This window comes from Mus pahari, chromosome 14 (assembly GCF_900095145.1).
Source record: "Mus pahari chromosome 14, PAHARI_EIJ_v1.1, whole genome shotgun sequence".
Taxonomy (NCBI): domain Eukaryota; kingdom Metazoa; phylum Chordata; class Mammalia; order Rodentia; family Muridae; genus Mus; species Mus pahari.
Genome location: NC_034603.1, coordinates 70,302,866 through 70,328,283, shown reverse-complemented (window position 1 = coordinate 70,328,283; position 25,418 = coordinate 70,302,866). Strand labels below are relative to the sequence as shown.

The 25,418-nt window shown below is 45.9% G+C and overlaps 1 protein-coding gene across 3 annotated transcripts in view; it reads left to right on the top strand.

Moving 5' to 3' along the window:
- The first annotated feature begins 1,514 nt into the window (after positions 1–1,514).
- The window catches only part of Eftud2 (elongation factor Tu GTP binding domain containing 2), a 42,855-nt gene continuing 18,951 nt past the window's right edge, over positions 1,515–25,418 (top strand). Inside the window, exons 1-11 of one of the 3 annotated variants that reach the window (XM_021211400.1) lie at positions 1,515–1,596; positions 4,977–5,085; positions 10,192–10,357; positions 11,351–11,429; positions 12,749–12,824; positions 13,265–13,330; positions 14,045–14,080; positions 16,429–16,519; positions 17,172–17,254; positions 19,542–19,708; positions 22,472–22,596. In XM_021211400.1, the coding sequence (XP_021067059.1) occupies positions 4,981–5,085; positions 10,192–10,357; positions 11,351–11,429; positions 12,749–12,824; positions 13,265–13,330; positions 14,045–14,080; positions 16,429–16,519; positions 17,172–17,254; positions 19,542–19,708; positions 22,472–22,596 (994 nt within the window). In that variant the 5' untranslated portion in view covers positions 1,515–1,596; positions 4,977–4,980. The remainder of the gene's footprint in view (positions 1,597–4,976; positions 5,086–10,191; positions 10,358–11,350; positions 11,430–12,748; positions 12,825–13,264; positions 13,331–14,044; positions 14,081–16,428; positions 16,520–17,171; positions 17,255–19,541; positions 19,709–22,471; positions 22,597–25,418) is intronic. The other 2 variants (XM_029545914.1, XM_029545913.1) reach the window with 2 other exon arrangements.

Below are 25,418 nucleotides of genomic sequence, written 5' to 3'. Positions count from 1 at the left end.
TTTTTTTTTTAAGATTTATTTATTATATTTAGCTTCATCTGAGGAGGCAATTTGGAGTTCAGATTTCTTTTTTTTTTTTTTTTAAGATTTATTTATTATATTTAAGTACACTGTAGCTGTCTTCAGACACTCCAGAAAAGGGAGTCAGATCTTGTTACGGATGGTTGTGAGCCACCGTGTGGTTGCTGGGATTTGAACTCTGGACCTTCGGAAGAGGAGTCGGGTGCTCTTACCCACTGAGCCATCTCACCAGCCCCTGGAGTTCAGATTTCTGATTCTTCATTCTTTCACATAGGATTTCTCTATGTCAGGTTATTACCAAGAAGAAACAGAGAGCGGGAGAAGAAGAGGGGGAGGGAGAGGGGAGACAGGGAAGGGGAGAGGGTAGAGGGGAAAAGGGGAAACAGGGAAGGGGAGGGGGGAGAGGGACAGAGACAGAGACAGAGGTTTCTTTTATTATCTACTCCAGCTGAAGGACAAAATTTCACACTTCACTAAATGTTTTTAATGGAGAAAAAAAAAAAAATCACCTCAACCAAAAACAACGACAAAGCAGGAAGTTGAGAAGTGTAAGGAGAAAGCTCAGTGGTTTCCATCCCCCAATCCCTGAGCAGCGCAGAGCTGCAGGCAAATGTGTGCTGTGTAGGCATTATCTCCAGTCCTACCACTTAAGTCCTGCAGCCTCCCGGTATGTGACCGGTGGGGCTGTTTTCACAGGAATCTGTGTGTTCCCGTCTGGGTTCTGATATTTACTTATGATACCTCTTTCCACCTCAGAATCCTGGTGAGCCGGAGCTAGATACCGTAGTTCACTCATGATCAGCCCTAGGGCAGGAAATGAGCTGGTCCGTAAGCAAATCCACAGCCATCCTCGACCCCAACGATGGGAAATGGAACGCCAAGAAGTGGGCTGTGTTACTCAGCCAACAATTGTACTCAAGAGTCTCAGATCCTAAGCAATATTTTGGGGGTGGGGAGATCTCGCTAAGTAGCCTAGTTTGTTTTTTCCAAAACTTCTGAGCTCATGATCTAGGCTCAGCCTCTGGAGCAATAGAGACTACAGACTCTCGCCACCCGACCCACTTCTCTGTCGAATTCTAAGCCTTCTCCAATTATAGGACGACTAAAGCAATCCCCTTTACTGTCCCTAAACCCTCACCCAGCAGCCCCAGTTTTGGTCCCCCTGCTTTCTCTCGAGAAACCCCCGATCTGGTAGAACACCTTATTGCATCGCCCGCTCAACAGCGGCTGTTGCCTAGCAACGGCGACACTAGCCTGCCCACGTGACCGGCCCGAAGGCCCTCCTTTCAGGCTGTCCCAAGGCGCCTGATCGGATTCGTGAATCCTCCGGCCTTGCTTTTTTCTGGAGCAGTCCACGCTTCGTTTTGAGGACCAACAAGTTGGCCTTTCCCGTTTCTGTCTCCGGGGCCAGACTTTCTCGAAGCTGTTCTTTAGGCAGAGCTGTCCTCGGAGGCGAGGCGGTCCGGCGACGCGCTCGGGGTCCTTCCTAGTGCCGGGCGCCGGCGTTGTCGCAGCGTGCGGCGGAAGCGCGGGCTCAGGCAGCGGACTCCGGGGACTCGGCTGAGCAGTCGGCGGGTGAGCTGGCTGGGACGGGGACTCTCGGCGGTTGGGGAACGAGCGAAACATGAGCTTGGGAAGAGGCGATTTATATAGTACTTATCCCTTTCGCGTAACGAACGCGTAAATTGAATTCTGGCGTGGGAAAGAGAATGAAAGACCCCCAACTCCCAACGCACGCACACACCGTCGATTCCGGGGTTTCCGCGGTCCCCAACGTGGTTAAGATCCTGTCCCTTAGTAGAGGTGGCGCTGTAAAGACCCAGGCCCCTGCCACTCCCCCTTCCATCGGTGCCTGCTTCACCGCCAGACTGTCTCCATCTTCAAACTATTCTGCATCCGAGCTGACTGATGGCGAGTGCCTAATTCTTCCGCTCCGGAGATACAGGCAGGAATATTGGTGCACGGTCAAGGCTAAGCAGTGGGTCTGGTTCAAAATGCCAAAAACAGGAAAGATTTCAGCATTCCTTTGAGAATCTGCGTTGGAGCGGGAAGATGCAGTTTGGGTTAGAGAGTAGCTTTACTTAAACTAAGCATGTCATTAATTCACTCCCCTACCCAAAGCCACCCCCCCCCAACAAAACTAGCAAAACGTATTGAGGGCCTATTTTGTCCCAGGCACTGTTGTCATTTTGCTCCCATTTTACTATTAACATTTATCAGTAGCGGGACAGACACATGTTCCCTAAGTACTACTCAGGCATAACCTTGATTTACTTAGGCGGGGGGTGTAACTCGGTGGAGAAGTGTTTAGTAGAGTGTGAGGCCCAGGATTCGAACTTAAGCACCCAACCACACACTAAGAGATTAGTGTAAGGGTGGCTTGGTAAGTATATGTGGAGTGACAAATAGGTGACATTAAAGGAGAAGAGTGAGTTAAGAAATTTGTGTTGGGAATCTTGAGAGAATACAATGAACATAATTGTGGTAGCCTCTTAGAAATAAAAACAGTAGGTATATCAGAATCTCCATAATGATTTACATTTAATTACCAGTGATTGGCACTCTTTTTTGTTTTTGTTTTTGTTTTTCGAGACAGGGTTTCTCTGTATATTGGTGGCTGTCCTGGGACTCACTCTGTAGGCCAGGCTGGCCTCGAACTCAGAAATCCGCCTGCCTCTGCCTCCCAAGTGCTGGGATTAAAGGCGTGAGCCACCACGCCCGGCTGTGATTGGCACTCTTAATTCTGCATTTTATTTACAGTCAGTCCTCAGCAGACGTCACTGAGGTATTCAGTAATACTGTAAGAAATACCAGAATTTCAGAACAAAGCATTCCACTCCGTTAACGTTACTAAGTGTCTATTTGTGCACGGTGCTTTGGCGTGTGTACACAAAGGAGCACGGAGATTCCCATGCTCAAGAAGGTCAAGCTTTGTTAGGACCAACACTTGTTACTTGTTGTTTGAGACAGGGTCTCTCATATCTCAGGATATATGTAGGATCACGGGTATAAGATCCTATTGGATAATCACACTTTGTGTATTTCTCTTTGTGTGTGTTTGTGTGTTTCTGTGTAGTGAGTGAGGGTCAGGTGTGCTGTGGCTTGCAGGTGGAGATCAGAGGACAACCTTCAGGGTTTGGTCCTATCTCCCTGTTACTGCCAATACCAAGCTAGCCGGCTCTGAGCTTCAGAGAATCTCTGCCTCCCATTTCTTGTAGGCTGTCTAGGATCACAGACACTCACACTACCATATGTGGCTTTTCGGTGGGTTTCCAGGACTGAACTCAGGTCATCAGGCTGCATAGCTAGGTACTTACTCATTGCCTTTATAAGGTTTTAGGCCATGATAAATCACTCTGAGGAGGTGAACTAACTTCTTTGAGTTACGTGATCCTTAGAAATGAGGCGAAGATAGGATGGATCGAGGTCTTTAACCCCAGGGCCTGATGCTTTTCCCTTGCTCTGGTTTTTGTTGCTCGAAAGCCGTAAAATTGTTTTTTAGAATAACAACAGTTACCTAGCATTTGGGACAGAAGATACTGAAGAGAGTGAGAGGCTGAGGGGCTGGGAATGCTTGTAGGGTGGGATCTAAACTGTTTCTTTGAACAGAATTTCAGTCGTTGAAGTGGGGGAAAATTCTACTGGCATTGCAGACAATTGTAAGATAACATGTGATTGATGAGATTCGAACCTGGGTCCTTTGAAAGAGCTGTGAGAACAATGAGTTCTTACCCATCACTAAGGGAAAATGAGTAAATTTTGACAAGCATGTCCGCTGTCACCATAATTAAGGGTCAAAGTTAGACTCATCATTGAGGACAAGTTGGAATTGTGTACCTCTCAGAGCAGAGGCAAAGCCACATGAAGGGAGAGTCGTCAAAAGCATTGGTTTGTAATCTGAAAAAGTGTCAAGTTGTGAAAGTCAAGTTTATGTTTATCCTAGTTTATGTCCTTGACTCTGTAGTTTGTGACTGGAACAGTTTTTCAAACTTGGTGGAGCCTGTATATTAGGTAGTATAACCTGCTGATATTAATTTTTATTTTGATGATTGCATTGTGATATTTTGAGATGTTATTTTTTTTTTTTTTTAAGTGAGATGCTGGAAAGATAGTTTAGCATTTCAGAGTACCTCCTAGGCAACCATGAAGACTTGGAGTCAGATCCTAGCACTCACATGACAATCATCATGTTCCCAAAAGATCCACTGCATAAAATTACACACACACACACACACACACACACACACACACACACGGTTAACTGATTAAATAAATGCAGAAAGGGAATAGGTGGACTAGGTTGTACACTTGTTATGTCAGCACGTGGCGGGCAGAAGTAGAGGATCTAGAGTTGAAGGCCAACTTGGGGGTAACAGTGAGAACCTATTTTTAAAAGTAAAAATAAAGCCAGATGGGACTAGAAAGATGTCTCAGTGGTTATGACCACTGACTGCTCTTTCAAAGGACTCAGGTTCTACTCTCGTCATCCACATGTTAGCATACAGCTGTCTGCAATTCCAGTTCCAGGGGATCTGGCTTCTGTGGGCAATGTGTGCCTATGAGCATGGTACCCAGATATCTATGCAGGCAAAGCACCCATACAGAGAGAATAAAAATAGATAAATAAAATGTTTAAATAAAGCTAGGCCTGGGCCTATGTTTGTAACCCCACCACTTAGGAGGCTAAGGCAGGAGGATCAGAAATTTAAGACCAGCATGAACTACATAGAGTTTGAGGCCAGCTTGGGCAACAAAGAATGTCCCTAATAACAGAGTGTGGGCAATAAGAAGATAGAATGAACCAGGGCAGAGAAGTAGAGAAAAGTCTGCAGTCTGGGGACACGATTCAGTAGACTGGTCAGTCACTCAGTCACCACATGTTGGGAAAGGTAAGGGTGTGTGGTGCAGGCTTTCGTTACTTGCCAAACCCTAACTCTTTTCTCCTTGAATTTTAGCATCATGGATACTGACTTGTATGATGAATTTGGGAATTATATTGGACCAGAGCTTGATTCTGATGAAGATGATGATGAACTGGGAAGAGAGACAAAAGATCTTGATGAGGTAAAACAAACACTGTTGTCTTCATCCCTCTCTTTACAGACAGCGTTCCCACAGTGACCTGCACGCACCTCTAGTCTTCCCTGGGTTTCAAGACAGGCACAGACTGTGTCCTGGCTACCCTGGGACTCACATCGACCAGCCTGCCTCTGCCTGCAAGTTCTGGGACTAACAGCTTGGCTACTGTTGGAGTGTTTATATGACTTGTATGGGGATTTTATATTGGCTCCTAAAGTTTAAAAGTGGGTGTATGGGGTTTCATTCATGAGTTGGGTTTGATCTGAGTTCTAGAAATGGTTCTGTAATAGCTCTTTGAGTTCCTGGCTGTAACTTTTGACAAAAAGGAATGACGCCCACTCATCATGGGGAGACAACTGTGTTAGCATGTCTGCCCTCGGAACTCCTTCCTAAGCCCTGATTTTAAAAGAGCATATGAGGGCTGGTGAGATGGCTCAGTGGGTAAGAGCACCCGACTGTTCTTCCAAAGGTCTGGAGTTCAAATCCCAGCAACCACATGGTGGCTCACAACCATCCGTAACAAAATCTGATGCCCTCTTCTGCAGTGTCTGAAGACAGCTACAGTGTACTTACATATAATAAATAAATAAATCTTAAAAAAAAAAAAAAAAAGAGGCATATGAAGGGGTGGGGGGCAGTTCCTGTTGCAACGGTTTAGGAACGGGCAATAATGTCCAGAATGGTTTGAAATGGCTTTCAAAAGGCACTCCACCATAAAGCTGGGAATGTATGTAATCCCAGCATTTAGAAACGGAGGCTAGAAATAAGGAGTTCAAAGTCAGCCTTGGTTCCATAATGAGTTTGAGGAAAGCCTGAGCTAAATGAGATCCTGTCTCAAAAAAAAAAAAAAAAAAAAACACCAAAGAATTAGTAAAAATATTATTTTTTAAAAAGGAGGGGGTACTATTATGTTTCTTGTCATTCCAAATACCTGGCAAGAGCCAGATACAGGAGGAAGGATTTATGACTCGATATAAAGGACTACTGTTGCTCACAGTGGAGAAGTCATAACAGCAGTTGGCTCTATTGCAACTACTTAGTCATATTTCAGGGTATCAGGAAGCACAGAGAGGACAGAAACTGGAGCCGGACTGTAAGCCTCAAGACTCCATCTTCCAATGGTCCACAACAGTCTAGACCAATTCTACCAACTGGGGCCAGAGGTTCAGACATGAGCAAGTGAGAGGCACTTTGCATCGAAACTCCAACAGGCACCAAAGTAACTTTCATCTTTTAGCATTACTCAGAACTTGATGTGCAAAATGTAGATTTAGGGGAAGTAGGGTCTCACTGAATGATTCTAGTGAGCATGAGAGGGGTGTGGTGAGAATAGATAGTTCATTATATAAATGTATAAAACTGTCAGACAGTGAGAAGGGTTAGTGTGGATCTGCAGGGGTTAGATTCATGGGACACCAGGCATGGAAGCACCAGGAAAAAGAAAGTTGAAGCTGCTGGTAAAGGAGACTAGCTTGCACCTTCAGTATATTCATGACGAATTGCACCCTGCTGGGGTTTTAGGGAAATCTTGAGGGAAGCTGAGAGCCACCGTGGTGATATACTTCAGTGGCAGGGTACTTCCCTGGTGAGCACACGGTACCCTACATTTAGTCCTTAGCTCTGCCAAGATGGAGGATTAAGAAGAGAGGCCATGGAACAACAACAACAACAAAAAGAATTAAGTAAATTCTCTTAAAATTGAATTTGTACTGGGCTGTGGTAGCTCACACCTTTAATCCCAGCATTTGAAGGCAGAGGCAGGCAGATCTCTGAGTTCAAGGCCAGTCTGTTTTACAGAGTGAGTTCCAGGACAGCCAGGGCTACACAGAGAAAACTGTCTCGAAAAATTTTTTATTATTTTTTTTATGCATTGTTTTCGTAAACAGAAAACCCTGTCTTGAAGCAAAAAGATTTTAAAAAAAAAAAAAAAAAAGCTATTTGGAGCTCTAATGCATAGGAGTTTGTAAGAAGGATGTTCATTCTGGAGGGAAGGGTTCCAGCAAGAAGGGTCCACAGGTAACTAACTAGTAAACCATCTTTTCCCCAGATCACCAAAGTCTAGTACTTAGAGGACAGCGTGGGTGCGAAGCAGAGGTCAGAGAGATGAAGGCCTTGAATAGAAAGCAGAGTAAGAGCCAGATGAGGGGATGCACGCCTTGAACTCCAGCAGAGGCCAAGGCAGGCAGTCCATGGCCAGCCTGGTCCACTCAGTGAGGTCCGGGACAGCCAGGGCTTCTTTGCAGTACTGCCAGCCTCTGTGTGAAGGTGGGGGCTTGGACCACTGCTTGAATATGAGGGAGAAGGGGAGTGAGGATGCTGAGGGGCTAGAGCAACACTGTTAACAGACAAAGGGGACGCTGAAGGATGCTTGTTTGAGCTGCTGCATGGTGCTCAAGTGGAGATGGTTAGAGGAGGCAGGAGTTATTACATAAGCCCACGGTTACACTCCTAATACATTCAGCTGTATGGGACAGACACTGGCTTGGTAGCTATTTTGGAGCCATTACCAGTAGGATATGTTTGGCTGCTGAAAGCGCTGATGTCATCTCAGGCCACTTTAATAGAAACAGAACATACAGATGGCAGGAGGTGGCCAGGCAGCCCACCACTGCAGGTATTTGCATTCTTTTCTAAAAAACAGGTTGACATTTTGGAATTTGTGTGAAAGAAAACAAACGCCCACCACCTTATCTACCCAGCTCACTGCACACAATGCCTTCCGCTCTGTTCTTGTGGACAAATTGTTTTCCAGTCAACCAATTCCCATCCCCCATCCCTTCTCCCCACTCAGGACCTTCACCCAGCACTTCTCCCTCCCACTCCTGCTCCATCAGCTCTCCCTCACTAGTGGGTCATCCCACAGTGTACAAGCATGTTATTTTACCTTAGAACCTTCACTCAGGGCATGGTAGCAAATGCAGAGGCAGGTGGATCTCTGTGAGTACATGTCTGGTCTGGGCTACAGAGTGAGCTCCAGGACAGCGGGGGCTACATAGAGAAACCCTGTCTCAAACAAACAAACAAACCCCAAAACCCTTTGCTCATAATTCTAGCTAGGTAGGTAGTTCAGTGCCAGCCTGGGCAACTTAGTGAGACCCAGTCCCAGTAAAATACAATAGCATTTGTCTAGTAGGTGTGACGACCTGGGTTCCATTTCTGGTACCACCCTAGCCCTCTTCTGACCCCATTCCACCTTCAGTCACCTCCCTGTTTTCTTCCCTAAATGCATTTCTCAGAAGAGTTGTTGAAGCTGTTTCCAAATTTCCAGCCCGCTCTAACCCTACTCCTTGGTCACTGTTCTTGTCAAAGTCACTATGACCCCTGGCCTGTCCATCTCAGTCTCACTTGACCTGGTGAACTGACATTCCGTCGTGTCTTCTCTTCCCTTGTTTTCCAGGGAGGCCCCTGGCTTTCACCCTTATGACCCTTCCTTCTTAATCATTACTGCTAGCTTCTTCTCCCAGGCCCTCTCTTCAGAGGCCAGCAGATCTAGAGTTGCATTTTACACGTCTCCTCACCCCTGCATACTACACTGGTCATCGTATCCAGTCTGTCAGATGGCTTTCTTTCTTTCTTTCTTTCTTTCTTTCTTTCTTTCTTTCTTTCTTTCTTTCTTTCTTTCTTTCTTTCTTTCTTTCTTTCTTTCTTTCTTTTTTTTCTTTTTCTTTTTTTTTTTTTTTTTGAGACAGGGTTTCTCTGTATAGTCCTGGCTAGCCTCGAACTCAGAAATCCACCTGTCTCTGCCTTGAAAGTGCTGGGATTAAAGGCATGCGCCACCACTGCCCGGCTGGCCTCTCTCCTTTTAAGCATACTTTCATTTATTAGAAAACACTTGATTCTAGGACAACCTCCTCGCACCACCTTCACAGATGCCTGATGCAGTCACCATCTCTTTCCCAAATTACTGCAGTAGGTGCCTAACCAACCTTCCTCTCAGCATGTTCCCAAGATGGAAAAGGGTGGGGTCGAGTCCTCCCCGTGTTCCCTACACACAGACAGTACTGAGGTTTACACCCCAGACACTGGGCTAAAATTGCAGCTGCAGATTATCCTAGTTGAAAACCAGTCTTCTAGAAAAAGCAGAGTCTAGACCAGCAGCAACAGCTTAGTTGTCGATTAAGCGTGGGGATCTATGTCCAATCCCCTGAACCCATAAAGATGCCAGGTGTGGTAGTGTGCTCTTATAGAAACAGGTGGATCCTGCAGCTGAATGGCCAGCCAGCTTTAGCTAATCCACAAGCCCAGGTCACAGTGAGAGGCATCTCAAAGGAGATAGTTGATGTTCCTGAGGCCAGTGCCTGCCAGCCTTCACACATGCACACACATTAAGATGAGAGGCATCTCAAAGGAGATAGTTGATGTTCCTGAGGCCAATGCCTGCCAGCCTTCACACATGCACACACATTAAGAAACAGGAGGGGGGATCATCAGATTACTTAAATAATCTGGAAGGTTCTCTGTGGTTACCTCCTGCATGACTTGCGTTTACTCTGATCCCAGTGTTTCTCCACTCCTAAACATGTTGCTTTGTCACAGCAAGAGAAAACTTGACGAAGACAGAGCCTAGGACTAGACTTGCTTGGTTATATTTAGTGTTAGACTGAACATGTTGAAGAAGTGTGGATCTTTCCAGAGCAGCACCATCATTTCCCCATTCACAGCCCGTGTGGGCTTCACATTCTCACCAATACCTGTTATTGCCTGTCATTGAGATCATTTGTTAAACCCAGTTTTGTCAAGTTAAGTGAAAATTTAAAGATAAGGGTTTGTTCCTAATTTCTACCTCTGGCTTCTGATTTTGTCCTTGGAGAAAGTGGGGGTTTTGTTTGTTGTTTTCTTAGTTGGCTGTGCTGTGATTGTTTTCTTTCATCTGATCTCACTGTGGCCAGTCATCCCATTAAGAGTGGGGCAAGTTTGATGCAGCAGCACTGGCCATAGCCAAGGCTCCCACAGTCCCTTGAGAGGAGGGCCTTCCAGGGGTGGGGACCAACCCACAAGCACAGGACTTGAAGGAAGATGCAGATGCAGCTCTCACACAGAAGAGGGCAGGAAAAGGTCCCCCTCTGTCCTCCTCCTCTCTCTTGTCTTCAGATGGATGAGGATGAGGACGAGGATGATGTGGGAGAGCACGAGGATGACCACCCCGGGATGGAGGTGGTGCTGCATGAGGACAAGAAGTACTACCCCACGGCCGAGGAGGTGTACGGCCCCGAGGTGGAGACCATAGTCCAGGAGGAAGACACCCAGCCCCTCACAGGTATGGCTGGAGGAAACCTGCCTAGCTGTCAGCGAGTCTTCAAAGTTCAGTGAGTGAAGCAGGCGATTGTTTTCTTTAACTTTCAGTATTATTTCTGGATTAAGAGTCAGTAATCTTTGTCCCAGTATTCAGCAAAATTCTTAGGTTAGTACTGAGCAAAAGGGTTAGTATTTGGGGACTGAAGCGATGGTTCAGCAGCTAAGAGCACTGGCTGCGCTTGCAGAGGACCCAGGCTCCATTCTGAGTACCCACATGGCACCTCACACAGTTCACAACCGCCTGTAACTCAAGCTCCAGAGGACCCGGTGCCCTCTTCTGACCTCCAGGCATGCATGTGATGTACAAACACACATAAAATAAAATAACTAAATATGTTCATATATTTTATCCACTTGATGCTTAAAGACTGCCACGCTCTCTTTGGTCTGATGTTTTCCCATGTAAATTCCAGCTTGTCTGAGCAATCCGTGTAGAGCTCATTGTCCACCTCTTAATAGTGATTCAGGGGGGCTGGTGAGATGGCTCAGCAGGTAAAAGCACTGACTGCTCTTCCGAAGGTCCTGAGTTCAAATCCCAGCAACCACATAGTGGCTTACAACCATCTGTAATGAGATTTGACGCCCTCTTCTGCTACATCTGAAGTCAACTATAGTGTACTTATATATGATAATAAATAATTTAAAAAATGTAAATGAAGAAAATATCTAATAAAAAATTGTTTTAAAAATATTGATTCAGGAAAGCAATTACGTTACAAAGAGTTGGGCTTTTTGAGTCAGTTGTTTCCCCACATCCCACTAAATAAGCTCAAGTCCCTCCACTGTCTCAGGCCGAAAGAGCATTCCGGATTTTTTCAACTTAAGTGACAGATCCTTGAGAATAAATTAAATTGCTGTTATATATCATGCACTCTAAAGCCCGATCCAGTGGAGCGGTTCTGTATCTCTGGTTCATACCTACGTACATGACACTGCTTTTCTTCTTTCCTCCCAGAGCCCATTATAAAGCCAGTGAAAACCAAGAAATTCACTCTGATGGAGCAGACATTACCCGTCACGGTGTATGAGATGGAGTAAGTTTTAAGACCCTTCGGTTCTTTTCTTAGAGGCAGGAAAAGGTGGTTTGTGGTTGAAAGAGCCAGAGAATGATGACAGCAGTTCTTTATGATCTGTCAGCGTATGGCTGCTGGGATGTTGGGTTCAGTTTTCCCTCCCACGCTCATCTGGATGTCAGCTGTCTCTCTCCCTTCATCCCAGCACTACCTCTAACCCAGAAGTCCCTGAGGCAGTCTCCGGGACAGCATGGGGTGTTTTAATTACCAGCATGGAGCTCTGTGTTCTGAAGCTCAGTCTTCAGAGCTGTGGTCAGCAGCTGAGAAACAGCTCCAGGAAGTGTCCGCTGACAGTTGTTTTATTCTTCCTGAATAAAACAAGTCTGACATTCTTTTTATTCTCTCTGTCTCTCGCTTTCTCTGTAGTGGTAGGGTTGTTTTTTATTTGTCTTTTTTGTTTTGTTTTGTTTTTAGAGCCAGGGTTTCTCTGTGTAGCCCTAGTGTAGCTTATAATCTCTACCTACGAGGTGTTGAGATTATAACCCTGAACCACTATGCCCAGCTGTTCATTGCATCCTCCTGTCCATCCCCTGCCCTGGGTCTCATGCATCCCAGGCTGTTTTTGATCCTGCTGTCTCCACCACATAAGCACTAGGATCACTCTGTTACCCAGCATGCCAGCCTCACCTGAATTTAACCTACCTATCTATCTTTTCTTTTCTTTTCTTTTCTTTTCTTTTCTTTTCTTTTCTTTTCTTTTCTTTTTAAGAATTACTTATTTATTTATTTTTAAAGGTTTATTTTATTATGTATATGAGTAAACTGTAGCTGTCTTCAGACACATCAGAAGTGGGCATCAGATTCTACTGCAGATGGTTGTGAGCCACCATGTGGTTGCTGAGAATTGAACTCAGGACCTCTGGAAGAGCAGTCAGTGCTCTTAACCACTGAGCCATCTCTCCAGCCTGAATTTAACCTTTCTTTTTCAGTCATTTTACTGTTGAGATCTGTATAATGGTGACCATGAGACCCAGTGGGAAATACAAGCCTGACAAACTAAGTTTGCGTCCTGAAACCCAGATGACAAGAACCCCTGAAGTTGTCTTCCAGCCTCCCCATGCACGCTGGGGTGCATGCCTGTATACTTCATCCACAGGGCACTGGTCTCATGATCTTGGTTTCCAGGCTGTGTTGTCTTGTGAGCACCCTGAGCCAGGGCTCTGAATATTCTGCAGTTGATCTGGAAGTTGATCCCGGCTAGAAATTACTGAACCACCTCTGTGCCTCCCTACTCGGGGAGCTTCTGTCATAGTTTGTTTTCTCTTTGTTTTTCCTTCCAGTTTCTTAGCTGATCTGATGGACAACTCTGAACTCATCCGAAATGTGACCTTGTGTGGCCATCTCCACCATGGCAAGGTGAGAGGCTGTTCTGCCTCTTGGAATGGGATTTCTCTTTGTACCTGCTTGACTTCTGAGCCTTTATGAAGTGCTAAGGCTGGGCAAGTGGTTGGGGGACATGAAGACAATGCTCCCTGCATGTTTTTATGGAACTGTTGTGACATTCCAGCCACTTACATGCCTGTGTCATGTGTTTACATCTAGACAGAAAAGGGGAAATTGAACCTTACTCTGGTTTTATAACCTTTTATTTCCTGAGGGAGGACTTTCCAAGAAAGATTTCATCTTTCATTGAAAACTAATCTTGCGGCTTCTGTGTTAATCCTTAGCTATCCATACTTCTCTTTGTTTTTCTCTGCCTTCCTTCATGCCTGAATTACATGGTGCATTGGGAGCTTGGGGGAAAGGCACAGATTTTCTTCCACAATTGCAGGTCTTATCCGTCTCTTCTTTTTCAGACCTGTTTTGTAGATTGTTTAATAGAACAGACGCATCCGGAAATCAGAAAGCGCTATGACCAGGACGTAAGTAGAACTTGGGCTGAGCTGTTGGGAATGCCTTGCCCCCTCCGTCCCTCACCTGCACTCAACAGAGGTGTCTTCAGACTGCTGCTGTGTGATTGGAATCTATTAATAGGCCTAAGCAGATCATCTCGGCTTTCTCAAGAGCGTGGAGAGTGTTAACCTGCATTATTTTTAGGTGATCTGTTCTGCATTTGGGATCCCTTTTCAGGATGTATCCTGACTTTTATAGTCTCCTCTTTTCTATCATTTTATTAATAGCCTGCTCTATAAATATCCTACAGTCAGTTGGGCCTTGTTATTTTCATGGTAAATTTAAATGCCTGTGAACAAGGCCAACTGTGGCGGCAACTCTCAGTGCAATAAATGTTCAGACTCGGCCAGATTGACTGTTTTGACGTGTGAGACTTGAGGCTGGCACGTGTCTCCTTTTACCACTCCTAAGATCCAGTGCAGTGTGTACAGCCTGACTCTCCAGCCACTCGTGACTGTAGTGTCCACTTACTCCCACCCCTGCACTAGTGCAGGAACCTCTTCCATGTGGGAGAGCACTGGTCTCTTTGACTGGAATTGCTCTGGGGACACTCTGCTGTCTTGAGTCTAGTTTTCCTCCTGAGGAAGTGCCTGGAGTTGGGAGGAGGTAAGCAAGGAGATTGATGGCCTGCCTATGGGAGAGAAGTCTGAATTCAGGTGCTAACATCACTAAATGTTTTTCAGCTATGCTATACTGACATCCTCTTCACAGAACAAGAGGTAAGTGATTGTGTCTTGGGAAATCAGACTTTGCCTACACAGACCCACCAGCCATAGTTTTGTAGAGACTGGGGAGGCCTTTACCAGAGCACTCATTTAGCCTTGCCCTACGCTTCTCTTCTGCTGCTTTCCATCATTCCCTAATGAGAACTGGGAAGGCACGCTGAGTACGGGGGCGGAACCTCCCAGCCCTTGAGTAGATTTAATAACTACTGAGAGGTGATGTTCATACTTGTAAAACTTTATGTGATCTCTGCAATATCCCACGATCCCTAACATGTCTCCTGTGGGGCCATCTGCTTCTAGGAGGGGCTTCTCTGTGAAGGGCTGTGGTCCAGTGTGCTGCTTGTGTCTTCCAGCCTGGATCTGTCCCCTCCTTTATCATCTGTCCCTTTTCCCCTAAAGAACTCTGGAAGGCTCTCATATGTGCACAGGGTTAACTAAAGGAATTCAGGGCAGTGGTCCACAGGATAAGCCATCCTAGTAGTGTTGTCAGAGTTTTTAACAATTACTGTTTGAGTGTGGCAGGATTTCGTTTGGGTTTTGTTTTTTTCGGTCCTTTCATGCTGACCTCAGACTCCGCATCATTTGCCGCAGCCTCATCAGTGCTGCTGTTAGAGGCTTCATTGTGGGTTTCAGAGGTTTTTCCTTCCTTCCTTTCTTTTTTTCTTTTCTTGGTGGTTGTGGGTGAGATAGCGTCTCTCTCTATAGTCCTATCTTGAAATTGGCTATGTAAACCATGCTGACCTTGAATTCACAGAGATCCTCCTGTCTCTACCTCCTAAGTGTTGGCATTAAAGGTGCACAGTATGAGTGCCCAGCTTCCCCTCTTTTAAAATACTTATTTCCTATAAGAACTTCTAAATATTTTTTTCCTTTAAAAATAAAACCAAGGACTGGAGAGATGGCTCAGTAGTTAAGAGCACTGACTGTTCTTCCAGAGGTCCTGAGTTCAATTCCCAGCAACCACATGATGGCTCACAACCATCTGTAATGGGATCTGATGCACTTTTTTTTTTTTTTTTGGTTTTTTGAGACAGGGTTTCTCTGTGTAGCCCTGGCTGTCCTAGAACTCACTCTGTAGACCAGGCTGTCCTCGAACTCAGAAATCTGCCTGTCTCTGCCTCTCGAGTGCTGGGATTAAAGGCGTGCGCCACCACGCCCGGCCTGATGCTCTCTTCTTGTATGTCTGAAGATACCTACAGTGTACTCATGCATTAAAAAACAAACAGGGCTAGTGAGATGGCTCAGTGGGTAAGAGCACCTGACTGCTCTTCCAAAGGTGCAGAGTTCGAATCCCAGCAACCACATGGTGGCTCACAACCATCCTTAACAAGAGCTGACTCCCTCTTCTGGAGTGTCTGAAGACAGCTACAGTGTACTTACATATATAATAAATAAATAAATCTTAAAAAAAAAAAAAAACAAAACAAAAAACAAACCAAAAAAACCAAAAGCCCTAAACCCAGATTTGCTTTGTTTCCAATGAAGGAGGTGAGAACCTGGGGTCTGGGGCCTCTGAGCTTATGTCATTGCTTGTTCTTCTCAGTTTTTATTTATTTATTTATTTTTAACTAATTGCCCTTCAACACTAATTAAGGCACATCACCTTGCTTGCTGATGCACAAGGTAGAACAGACCTGTAATCCCAGCTACTACAAAGGCCCCATCAGAAGTTCAAACCTAGCTTTGTGTAGTAGACCCAGGACTGGAAGGCAGGGGTAGGTGGATGGATCTCTGAGTTAGAGGTCAGCCAGAAAGGAAGTTATTCAAAGCCTACCAGGGTTACAGAACAAGGTTGAGGTCAGCATGAGCAAGTTAGTGAGACTTTGTCTCAAAATAAAACCTGAGAGCTAAGGGTATTGATCACCTAGCATGTGAGATATTCAATCCCTAATATTCCTTGCCCCTTCCCCCCAAAATTAGTTTTAGGTCCAGAAATGTAATTCTGTGGTAGAATACTTGCTTAGTATGTACATACTCTAAGTTTATTCTCTAGCACTGTAAAAAAAAAGCGTGTGTGCACAGGACAGGCCTCTAATCCCAGCACTGAGAGGCAGAGGGATCTCTGTAAGTTTGAGAGCAGCCTGGTCTAAAAGCCAGTTCCAGGACAGCCATACAGAGAAACCCTGTCTTAAAAACAAAAAAAAAAAACAAATCAAACCAAAAGTGTGTGTGTGTGTGTATGGTTTTTATCTACAAAATCATGTCAGATAGAGGTCTAGATAAAAATTACACCCACTACAGGGAGAATCATTTGTATTATCAGTTAGCAACTGATGAACCCCAAGAGCTGAGGGATTCCTTTGGTTGGGGATAAGTCTTGAGCATCTGTCTGTGGGTTTCAGAGAGGCGTTGGCATCAAGAGCACTCCTGTGACGGTGGTGCTGCCGGACACCAAAGGGAAGTCTTACCTCTTCAACATCATGGACACGCCAGGTGGGCCCCTTGACCTTTACTGTCACAGCCTCGTCCACGCTCTGTTTGTGCTCCATTTCCCAGAGCAGTACAGAGTGTTCTTGGTGTTTGTATTCTTGTTCAAGGGTTTCCTTTTCTTTGACACAGTAGTAGTCTCCTAGCCTTTGATGTCACGTCCATCTTTACTTCCCTGTGGAATTTTAAATTTTAGAAACATTGTGTGTACACTAATTTCAGTTTATGTCAGGCCCCAGGCCTAGCCATGATGAGATACAGGTGAGTCAGACCTGACCCCGGAGAAGTGGACAGAGCATGCCAGGGTGCTGTGGCCCTGCTGCCAGCTGTTTCTTTTGTAGAAAGGGCTGACTTGATGCATGTTTGTTTTAATGTCTGGGCAATTTGGGATCTGGCAGATTTGCCTTCAGTGCCTGACATTCTGGAGCCCAGGCCACCCCATCCAGCTGTGCCTTGCCTGGAGCGGCTCGCCATGCTTTCTAGGCCTATCTTTGCCATTCCCAATCCAGGATGGGATGCAGATGGGAGAAGTTTATACACTATGAGGTGCTGGGGGTGGGAAGAGGGATATTTGGAGTTCATAGGACTGGTTCCTCGGGTCACCCTAGAAGCTAACTGCCTCATTCCACCAAGCCATAGCTGGATATTTGCTTTTCAGGTCATGTGAATTTTTCTGATGAGGTCACAGCTGGCTTGCGCATCTCAGATGGAGTGGTCCTTTTCATTGATGCTGCTGAGGGGGTAAGTTTGTCTGGGCTCTTAGAAACTAGTCCCCTGGTAACATGCCCTACTAATTCTTCTGAGAGCCAGGAAACATACAAGTTTGTAGGTTCAGATTTTCTCCAAACTTAGGGAAGTAAGCGACGTTCAGAGTTAGAGATTGTACTTGAAAGTCTTTATGTTTATGCCGGGCGTGGTGGCGCACGCCTTTAATCCCAGCACTTGGGAGGCAGAGGCAGGCGGATTTCTGAGTTCGAGGCCAGCCTGGTCTACCAAGTGAGCTCCAGGACAGCCAGGGCTATACAGAAAAACCCCGTCTCGAAAAACCAAAAAAAAAAAAAAAAAAAAAAGAAAGTCTTTATGTTTCTAAACTGAAAGATTGGATATGCTAATAACCTCATTTAGACCATTACTCATGAGACACCAGCAGAGGGAGCCAGAGGCGCCTTATTAAAAAAAAAGTTCAGACTTAGTCAAACCTTGTACAAGGAACTTGTCCTTGTCTGTTTATGATTTATCACTGTACTAGAAACATACTCTCTTGAGTCTGTTCCTGTGAGTTGTAGAAAAGTATTTACAGGTTGTTTTCTTTGTTTTTTCTTTTTTAATGAGATGAGATCTTATTCTGGGGCTGTCAAGTAGATTAGTTCTTAAGGCACTTGCTGCCAAACCTGGTTACCTGAGTTCAGTCTCTGAACTTACATATGATAGAAGCAGAGAACCAGCTTCCAAAAGTCCTCTGATGTCCATACCACACCATAACATGAACTTATGCATACACATAAAGATAAATAAATGTAAATTTAAAAGTTAAAAAGAGCCAGGCAGTGGTGGTGCACACCTTTAACCCCAGTACTTAGGAGGCGGAGGCAGGTGAGTCTCTTAATTTGAGGCCAGCCTAATCTATAAAGCGAGTTCCAGGACAGCCAGGGCTACACAGAGAAACCCTGTCTCGAGAAACCAAAAAGAAAAAAGAAAAAAAAAAGTTAAAAAGAAATCTCACTGTGTAGCCCAGGTTGGCCTAGAACTTACTTTCTAGCCCAGGTTAACTCACAGTGATCTCCATGTCTCTGCCTTCTGAGTGCTGGGATTGAAGATGCACACCTCTCCACCCAGCATATCCTCAGACGTGATACTCTGGATGACCCATCTGTGGCTCTCAGAGGTTCCTGTAGCTGACTCTTTCACCCTTTGACCTACCTCAGGTTTTAGTACTTGCTTATTTTTTTCCTCTTTTAGTCCTAACACCAGCCATTTCTTAAGTGAGTTCTGGCTTCCTATATAGGGGAGACCACTATTTAGAAACAAAGATCTGGGGGGTGCTCATTGCTGCTGTGATCCTTCACTTCCAGGCCCATTCCCTGAGCACAACTACCTAATGCATACCCACACACCTGTCATTTGTCTGCACATGGGTGTTAAAAAGGCATCAGGTGGGCTAGAGAGGTGGCTCAGCGGTTAAGAGCACCAACTGCTCTTCCGAAGGTCCTGAGTTCAAATCCCAACAACCACATGGTGGCTCACAACCATCCGTAATGAGATCTGATGCCCTCTCTTCTCAGGTGTCTGAAGACAGCTACAGTGTACTTACATATAATAAATAAATAAATAAATAAATAAATAAATCTTTTTTTTTTTTTTTTTAAAAAAGCATCAGGCACTCAAAGAGAATGTAGCTTTGTGTGCCTGTAATCATAGCACTTTGGAAGTAAGAAGATTACTAGAAATCCGAGGCAACCTGCGGCTGCAAACCAAGGCCTCGTCTAAGGAGGGAAGGACGGACGGACAGACGGACAGGCAGGCAGGCAACAAGCAATCAGTGGCTTGCTCATCCAGGCATGGGCGGATACCTGTCCTCATAACAGCTTTGTAGGCTAAGGCAGGAAGGAAGACAGCAGAGTTACACAAGTTAGTAATGCCCTGTGTCAGAATCAACTGAAAAGGCCTGGGGCTCAGACAAGGCTCTGGGTTTAATCCTTAGGATCTCAGCAAAAAGAAAAAAAAGATTGTACATCATTCATCCTAATATTTCTAAATCCAATAAGTTCTTCCTAGCCTTCTAAGCCCCTTCTCTGGTGCTGAGAAGCCTGGGTCTCCAGTCATCGTTGTATTTACTTGCTTCTCTGCTGCTGAGTAGGTACCCTCTCACCAGTTCTGTATCTGCCATGGGCATGATCTTCCAGCTGACACGTCATGCCCAGGTTCTTTCCCCCTTTCCCTGAGTGTGCTGAGCGTGTTCTCTTCGACTCTGCTGTAGATTTTGTGCCCTCTGTTCTTCGTTCCACCTCTAGACCCTTGTGTTTCTCAGGTGATGCTGAACACAGAGCGGCTGATCAAACACGCAGTGCAGGAAAGGCTAGCGGTCACCGTGTGCATCAACAAAATCGACCGGCTGATCCTGGAGCTGAAGTTGCCTCCAACAGATGCTTATTACAAGCTGCGACACATTGTGGATGAGGTCAATGGATTGATTAGGTATAACCTGCAGGGACCCTGAGGATTTCCTGTCTTTAGGAGAGTCTGGCTTTTACAAATCTTAATTTTACCCTTGAGTAACTCTTTGGTGTGTGTTGATGAGTTTGTCAGACAGCTCAGACAGTATATGTCAGGTTTCTACAGGATTGACTCCAAGCCTAGTCTCATCAGCTCAGTGTCTTAACCAGTCGTGCCGTTTAACACACTTCTGGCTTTGTTGTTAACAGGATCTAACAAGTCTCACCACTACCATACCATCTGTGTTAGGTTGGGTTGGGTATTTAAAGCTTCGTTTGTGTGTTAATTTGTTGGTTTTATGTGTCTGAATGGATCGTATGTATGTGTACCTTATACATGCCTGATACCTACAGAAGTCATAAGAAGGTGTTAGAGTCTCTAACGGTACAGAGTGGAGAGCGTCCATGTAAGTGCTGGGAACTGAACCTGGGTCCTAGGCAGGAGAAATAACGCTGTTCTACATTCTGAGCCATCTCTTCAGCCCCAAAGCTCATGAGTTGTTTGTTTGTTTTCTGCATCTGGGTGTTTTGCCTGTGCACCATGTTTTGCTTTTGCCTGCAAAACCTCAGAAATTAAAGTGGAAAATAAGAGGGTGGCACTAAGTGTCAACCTGTTCTCTCTGTCTGTGTGCATCCACATACACAGAATACACACAAAACAGTAGTTCAATTTGAGTGCATAAGATGGTCATAATGGTCCACACCTATGGTCCTGGCACTCAGAAGGCTGCAGCAGAATTGCCATGAGTTTGGGGTTAACGTGGGCTGCAGAATGAGACACTATCAGAAAACACTAAGGCTGGCAGGCTGGTTCAGCAGATAAGGGACTTGCCTATCTGTATTCAATCCTCAGAACCCAGGTAAAGATGGAGGGAGGGGACGGACTGCACAGAGTTGTTTTCTGACCACTCTGATATTGGCGTATGTGCACATACCTTGCACACATGTATCTGCTTGATAAGAAGATAAAAGATTGAGGCTCATGTTGACAAGTGTGGACCCGAGTTAGCAGTCTTTCTGTGGAATGCTGATACTCAGTGGCACCTGGAGAGCCCTGACAGAGGCCCAAGGAGCCGTCCTAATCCGTCCTGATCCTTGAGTCCCTGCCTCAGCCCCCCAAATGCTGCCATTACAGGACTACACCTCCACTCCTAGCTACACCTTCCACTCAGAATGGCTTTTGACAGAGTTTCTCTGTGTAGCCCTGGGTGCCCTGGAACTCACTCTGTAGACCAGAACTCAGAAATCTGCCTGCCTCTGATGGGATTAAAGGCGTGCGCCACCACTGCCCAGCTCTGAATGGCTTTTGTTTGTTTGTTTTTGTTTTTGTTTTTTTTGAGACAGGGTTTCTCTGTGTAGCCCTGGCTGTCCTGGAACTCACTTTGTAGACCAGGCTGGCCCCGAACTCAGAAATCCGCCTGCCTTTCCCTCCCGAGTGCTGGGATTAAAGGCGTGCGCCACCATGCCCGGCTTCTGAATGGCTTTTAAGTTTCAGGGGTATAGCTTTGTCATACAGCCCTTGCTTACTGTGTGCAGTGCCCGGTTTTGCTTCTTCAAAATATTGAAAGTTTCAGCATGAGGCCAGGTGGTGGCACAGGCCTTTAATCCCAGCTCACAGTGGTAGAGGCAGATAAATCTCTTCAAAGCCAGCCTGGTCTACAGAGTTCGTTCCAGGGCAGCTGGGGCTACACAGAGAAACCCTGTCTCTAAAACTCCCCCAAAGGGAGGAGAGGTTGGTGGGAGGAGTTTCAGCATAAAATTGTGAAACAAGGCCAAAGAGAATCTAGAGAGTGACAGTGGAGAGAGAGAGAGAGCAGCAGTGACAATGGAGAGAGCGGCAGTGACAGTGGAGAGAGCGGCACTGACAGTGGAGAGAGCGGCAGTGACAGTGGAGAGAGAGGCAGTGACCATGGAGAGAGCGGCAGTGACCGTGGAGAGAGCAGCAGTGACCGTGGAGAGAGCAGCAGTGACAATGGAGAGAGCAGCAGTGACAATGGAGAGAGCAGCAGTGACCATGGAGAGAGCGGCAGTGACAGTGGAGAGAGCAGCAGTGACCGTGGAGAGAGCAGCAGTGACAATGGAGAGAGCAGCAGTGACAATGGAGAGAGCAGTGCTGCTCTGTTCCTCTCTCAGTGTTGCTTTTATGTCTTGTCCACCCATGCACTCTCAGCCCTAAACAGGGCCTCTTATAGCCCAGGCTGGACCTTCTTACATAGCCAAGAATGACCTTGAAGTGCTCTTCCTGCCTCCCTTTCTGAGTACTGGAATAACAGGCTAAGCTGTCACATCCAGTATATAGATAGCACTGGGGTCAGACCCAAGGCTTGGGTCCTGCTAGGCCAGCATTGCCCATGTCTTTATATGTCCCTTTGTATTGGAATTGACATTTCCCAACTGTATTCCTCTGATCACATTAGATTAATTTGTGTTCCCAGGTCTATCTCTCTGTCCTCTAGGTTTCCCCTTGACTGTCCTGTGTGGTTAGCTTTTTCAAAAGTGCAGAACATCCCAGCTCTGGGAAATGAGCTTGCTATTGGGAGTGAGGGAACGATTCTATCATGTCGCTTTCTTGACCAGGCTCCTGGCAAATGTAAGAATCTCATGCCATCCCCTGCTGAGTCTGGAGAATGAAGACTCTTGACAGGGAGTTACTGCCCTTCCTCTTGGGAGCATGTCAGTGATGCAGCGCAGCCTGCATGGGGCTGCTGCGCTGCCTGGCACTGGCTCACAGCAGTCTCTGTTTCAGCATGTATTCCACCGACGAGAACCTGATCCTTTCTCCGCTCCTGGGCAACGTCTGCTTCTCCAGTTCCCAGTACAGCATCTGCTTCACACTGGGCTCCTTTGCCAAGATCTATGCTGACACCTTTGGTAAGCTCTGCCTGCTGCTGTCTTGCCTGCTTCCCTTGTCATGTGTCCCCTGTCCTGCTGAATGGCTCAGAAATTGGCTTCCTGTCCCATTCCTTGCTTGGGGGGAGGGGCATTCATCACCTCCTATTGTCAGATTTGAGGCTTCCTGTGAAAAACCTCCAAATCTTTTTATCCAGGCTGAGTTGTTTCTAGACAGGTTTGTTTGTTTGAAAATAAAAGTTTTATGTTTGGTGTGCACACTTGTGTGTGTTCGTGCTCATGTGCACCAGTCATGTGTGTGCAGGTGCCCTCATTGACTAGAACAGGGCATGAGATCCCTTGGAATTGGCATACAAGTGGGTATGAGCCATCTTGTGTGGGTGCTGTCCACTCAGTCCAGGTCCTCCACAAGAGCAGTGATTCCTGCGCCACTGAGCCATCTTTCTACCCCTCTAAATAACCAAAACTTAGAGTGATTAGGAAGAAGCCTAGTGCTGAGGTGCAAGCTTTTAATCCCAGCACTCAGAAGGAGTGAGTTTGAGACCAGCCAGGGTTACATAGGGATAGTCTGAAAAAGAGCTCACTTTAGACATAAACACACCTCCTAGAGAAACCATCTGTAGACAAGGAAGCACACGTGCCCACAAAGCCTTTTCAGTTCTTCTCCAAAATGGATGGAGGTTTGACAAGATGGAGCTTCTTGCCATCTTCCCCGATGTCTCCAGGCAGGCACATATGCCTGTGATAGGCCTTGTTGAGGACTCGCGTTGGACTGCAGTCAGCCTTTATAGGCCTCGCTGCCAGGCACTGATGACTGAGTTCATGGGTCCCTAGAGTCTTGACACCGGATCCCTGGGAGCACTTCCCACTCAGCGGGCTCTCTGGCTTCCATCTCTGTCTCACTGATGAACTCTCATTCCCATAGGAGCTGTGCACTGAGTCTCCTTGTGTCAGTGTGGGATGCTATAGAGGAGAGCCGTTACCCTGATTTTAAGCTGAGGAAACAGGCCCCCGGTGGACAGTATCACACCACCCCAGCCCTGTCACCTGCTTGTTGTGGGTGCTGGTTGGTCTTGGTGCTTTTTTATCTTGTACTGTTTAGGTTGGTTGGTTGGTTGGTTTGCTTTTTGGTTTTTTTGTGGGTTTTTTTTTGTTTGTTTGTTTGTTTTTTTATTTTTCCCCCTAGTGCCTAGAATTAAATTCAAAAGCTAGGCAAACATTCTACTATATCCTGAAGATAGACCAGACAGACAGACAGATGGACGGATGAATGATAGGTAGACAGAGAGACAAACTCATTGTAAAAAAGTAGGAAAACAAACCTATGACTTTTTTTGCCATAACCACTGTTATAGTTTTCTATGGGTCCTGATTTGCTATTTACTCTTGTACCTGAATGAGATATTATATATAAGGCTGAACAGGTGGTTAAGCTGGAACCTGGGTCCGATTCCTAGCACCCACATGACAATTGTAACTCCAGTTCCAGAGGATATAGTGCCCTCTTCTGGCCTCTGTGGGCACTGTATGCACATGGTGTACATAAATACATGCAGACAAACACATAACAATGCATTTATTTTTTTTAAAGAGATATTATATATAGACATCTTCTATGTTCTCACTCCTCATTGGAACTGTGCCCATGCTGTTTCAACCACATTCTTGCCATTAAACATTTGTTTTTAGTTGTTTTTCAATTGTAAACTGTGGGTCGGTAGGACTGAGTAGAACCTGAGGGCACCATGTGCTAAACGTGCAGGAGGTGCTGGGCTTTGTCCTTGGCACCTAAATAATAAGTGGATGGCTGGATGGGTAAATGGACAGCGATGAGAAGTGAAATGAGCAGAGTTCTGAGAGAAATCTGGGCTTCTCTGTCCTTTGTATTAGCATGAAAAGCAAAATCAAGGTTTCCTGAATCATTCGAAGTCCTTCAGGTTCTGTATGTTTTCGTTTTGTTTTGTTTCATTTTTTGAGAGTTTCACTTTCTTCTAGGTTGACCTGTTTTCTAGTCTAGCATCAAATTTCTACCTCACCATAGTTTGATGAAATGGTACAATTCCGTATTTGCAGAAGGCCCTGAACTTTGGGAGGCATGGTTGCTCATCCTGTGGACCCACCATTAGTGACTCGAGGAGCAGCCATGGCTCTAGTGTCTTAATATTCTCATGAAAGCCATGTAGCACATCAGGAAAGGGCTACAGTTAAGGCAACATTCAAGATCTTGGGCTCCTAGGCCTTCACTCTTCATATGTGGCACAAACTGCATTTTATTACATGTAATTGCTTGCACATGCTCACAGAACTTCCTGCTAAGAGTTGGCACTCTGGAAGCTGCGTGCACTGTGCTGTCATATCTGCATGTCCTCTTTCGGGCAGTGGAGTAATGTAATACAAGGCATGGTGAGTAAGAAGGCACTGTGAACAAGGACCTCCTCCAGGGAGGAGTCAGAATCCCACACTGGTGAGCAGCAGTGGAAGGTTGCAGTGGAAGCTGGATGCTGAGTAGCTGGCATTGTCAAGTATTGGTGACAGAAGGGAGGGATGGTCCTGTGACCTTCCAATCGGACTGGCTACAGGAAAATGACAGGGCTTGCTGGGTAGATGATAGAGCCAAGCCCTTCAAGGCTTCAGGATTGGAGGAGGGCAGGTGAAGGTGGCACATGACAGTACAAACGTGCCACCGGAAACCGCTGGCTGACCATTCTCAGGTGTGGTGGTGCATACCTGCAGTCCCAGCAACCAACGGAAGCAACAGACTTGTGAGTTCAGGGTCAGTGAAGCCACAAAAGCACAGAAGTTGAGTGTTTATGTCATTGGTAGAGTGTTAGCATAACAAAACA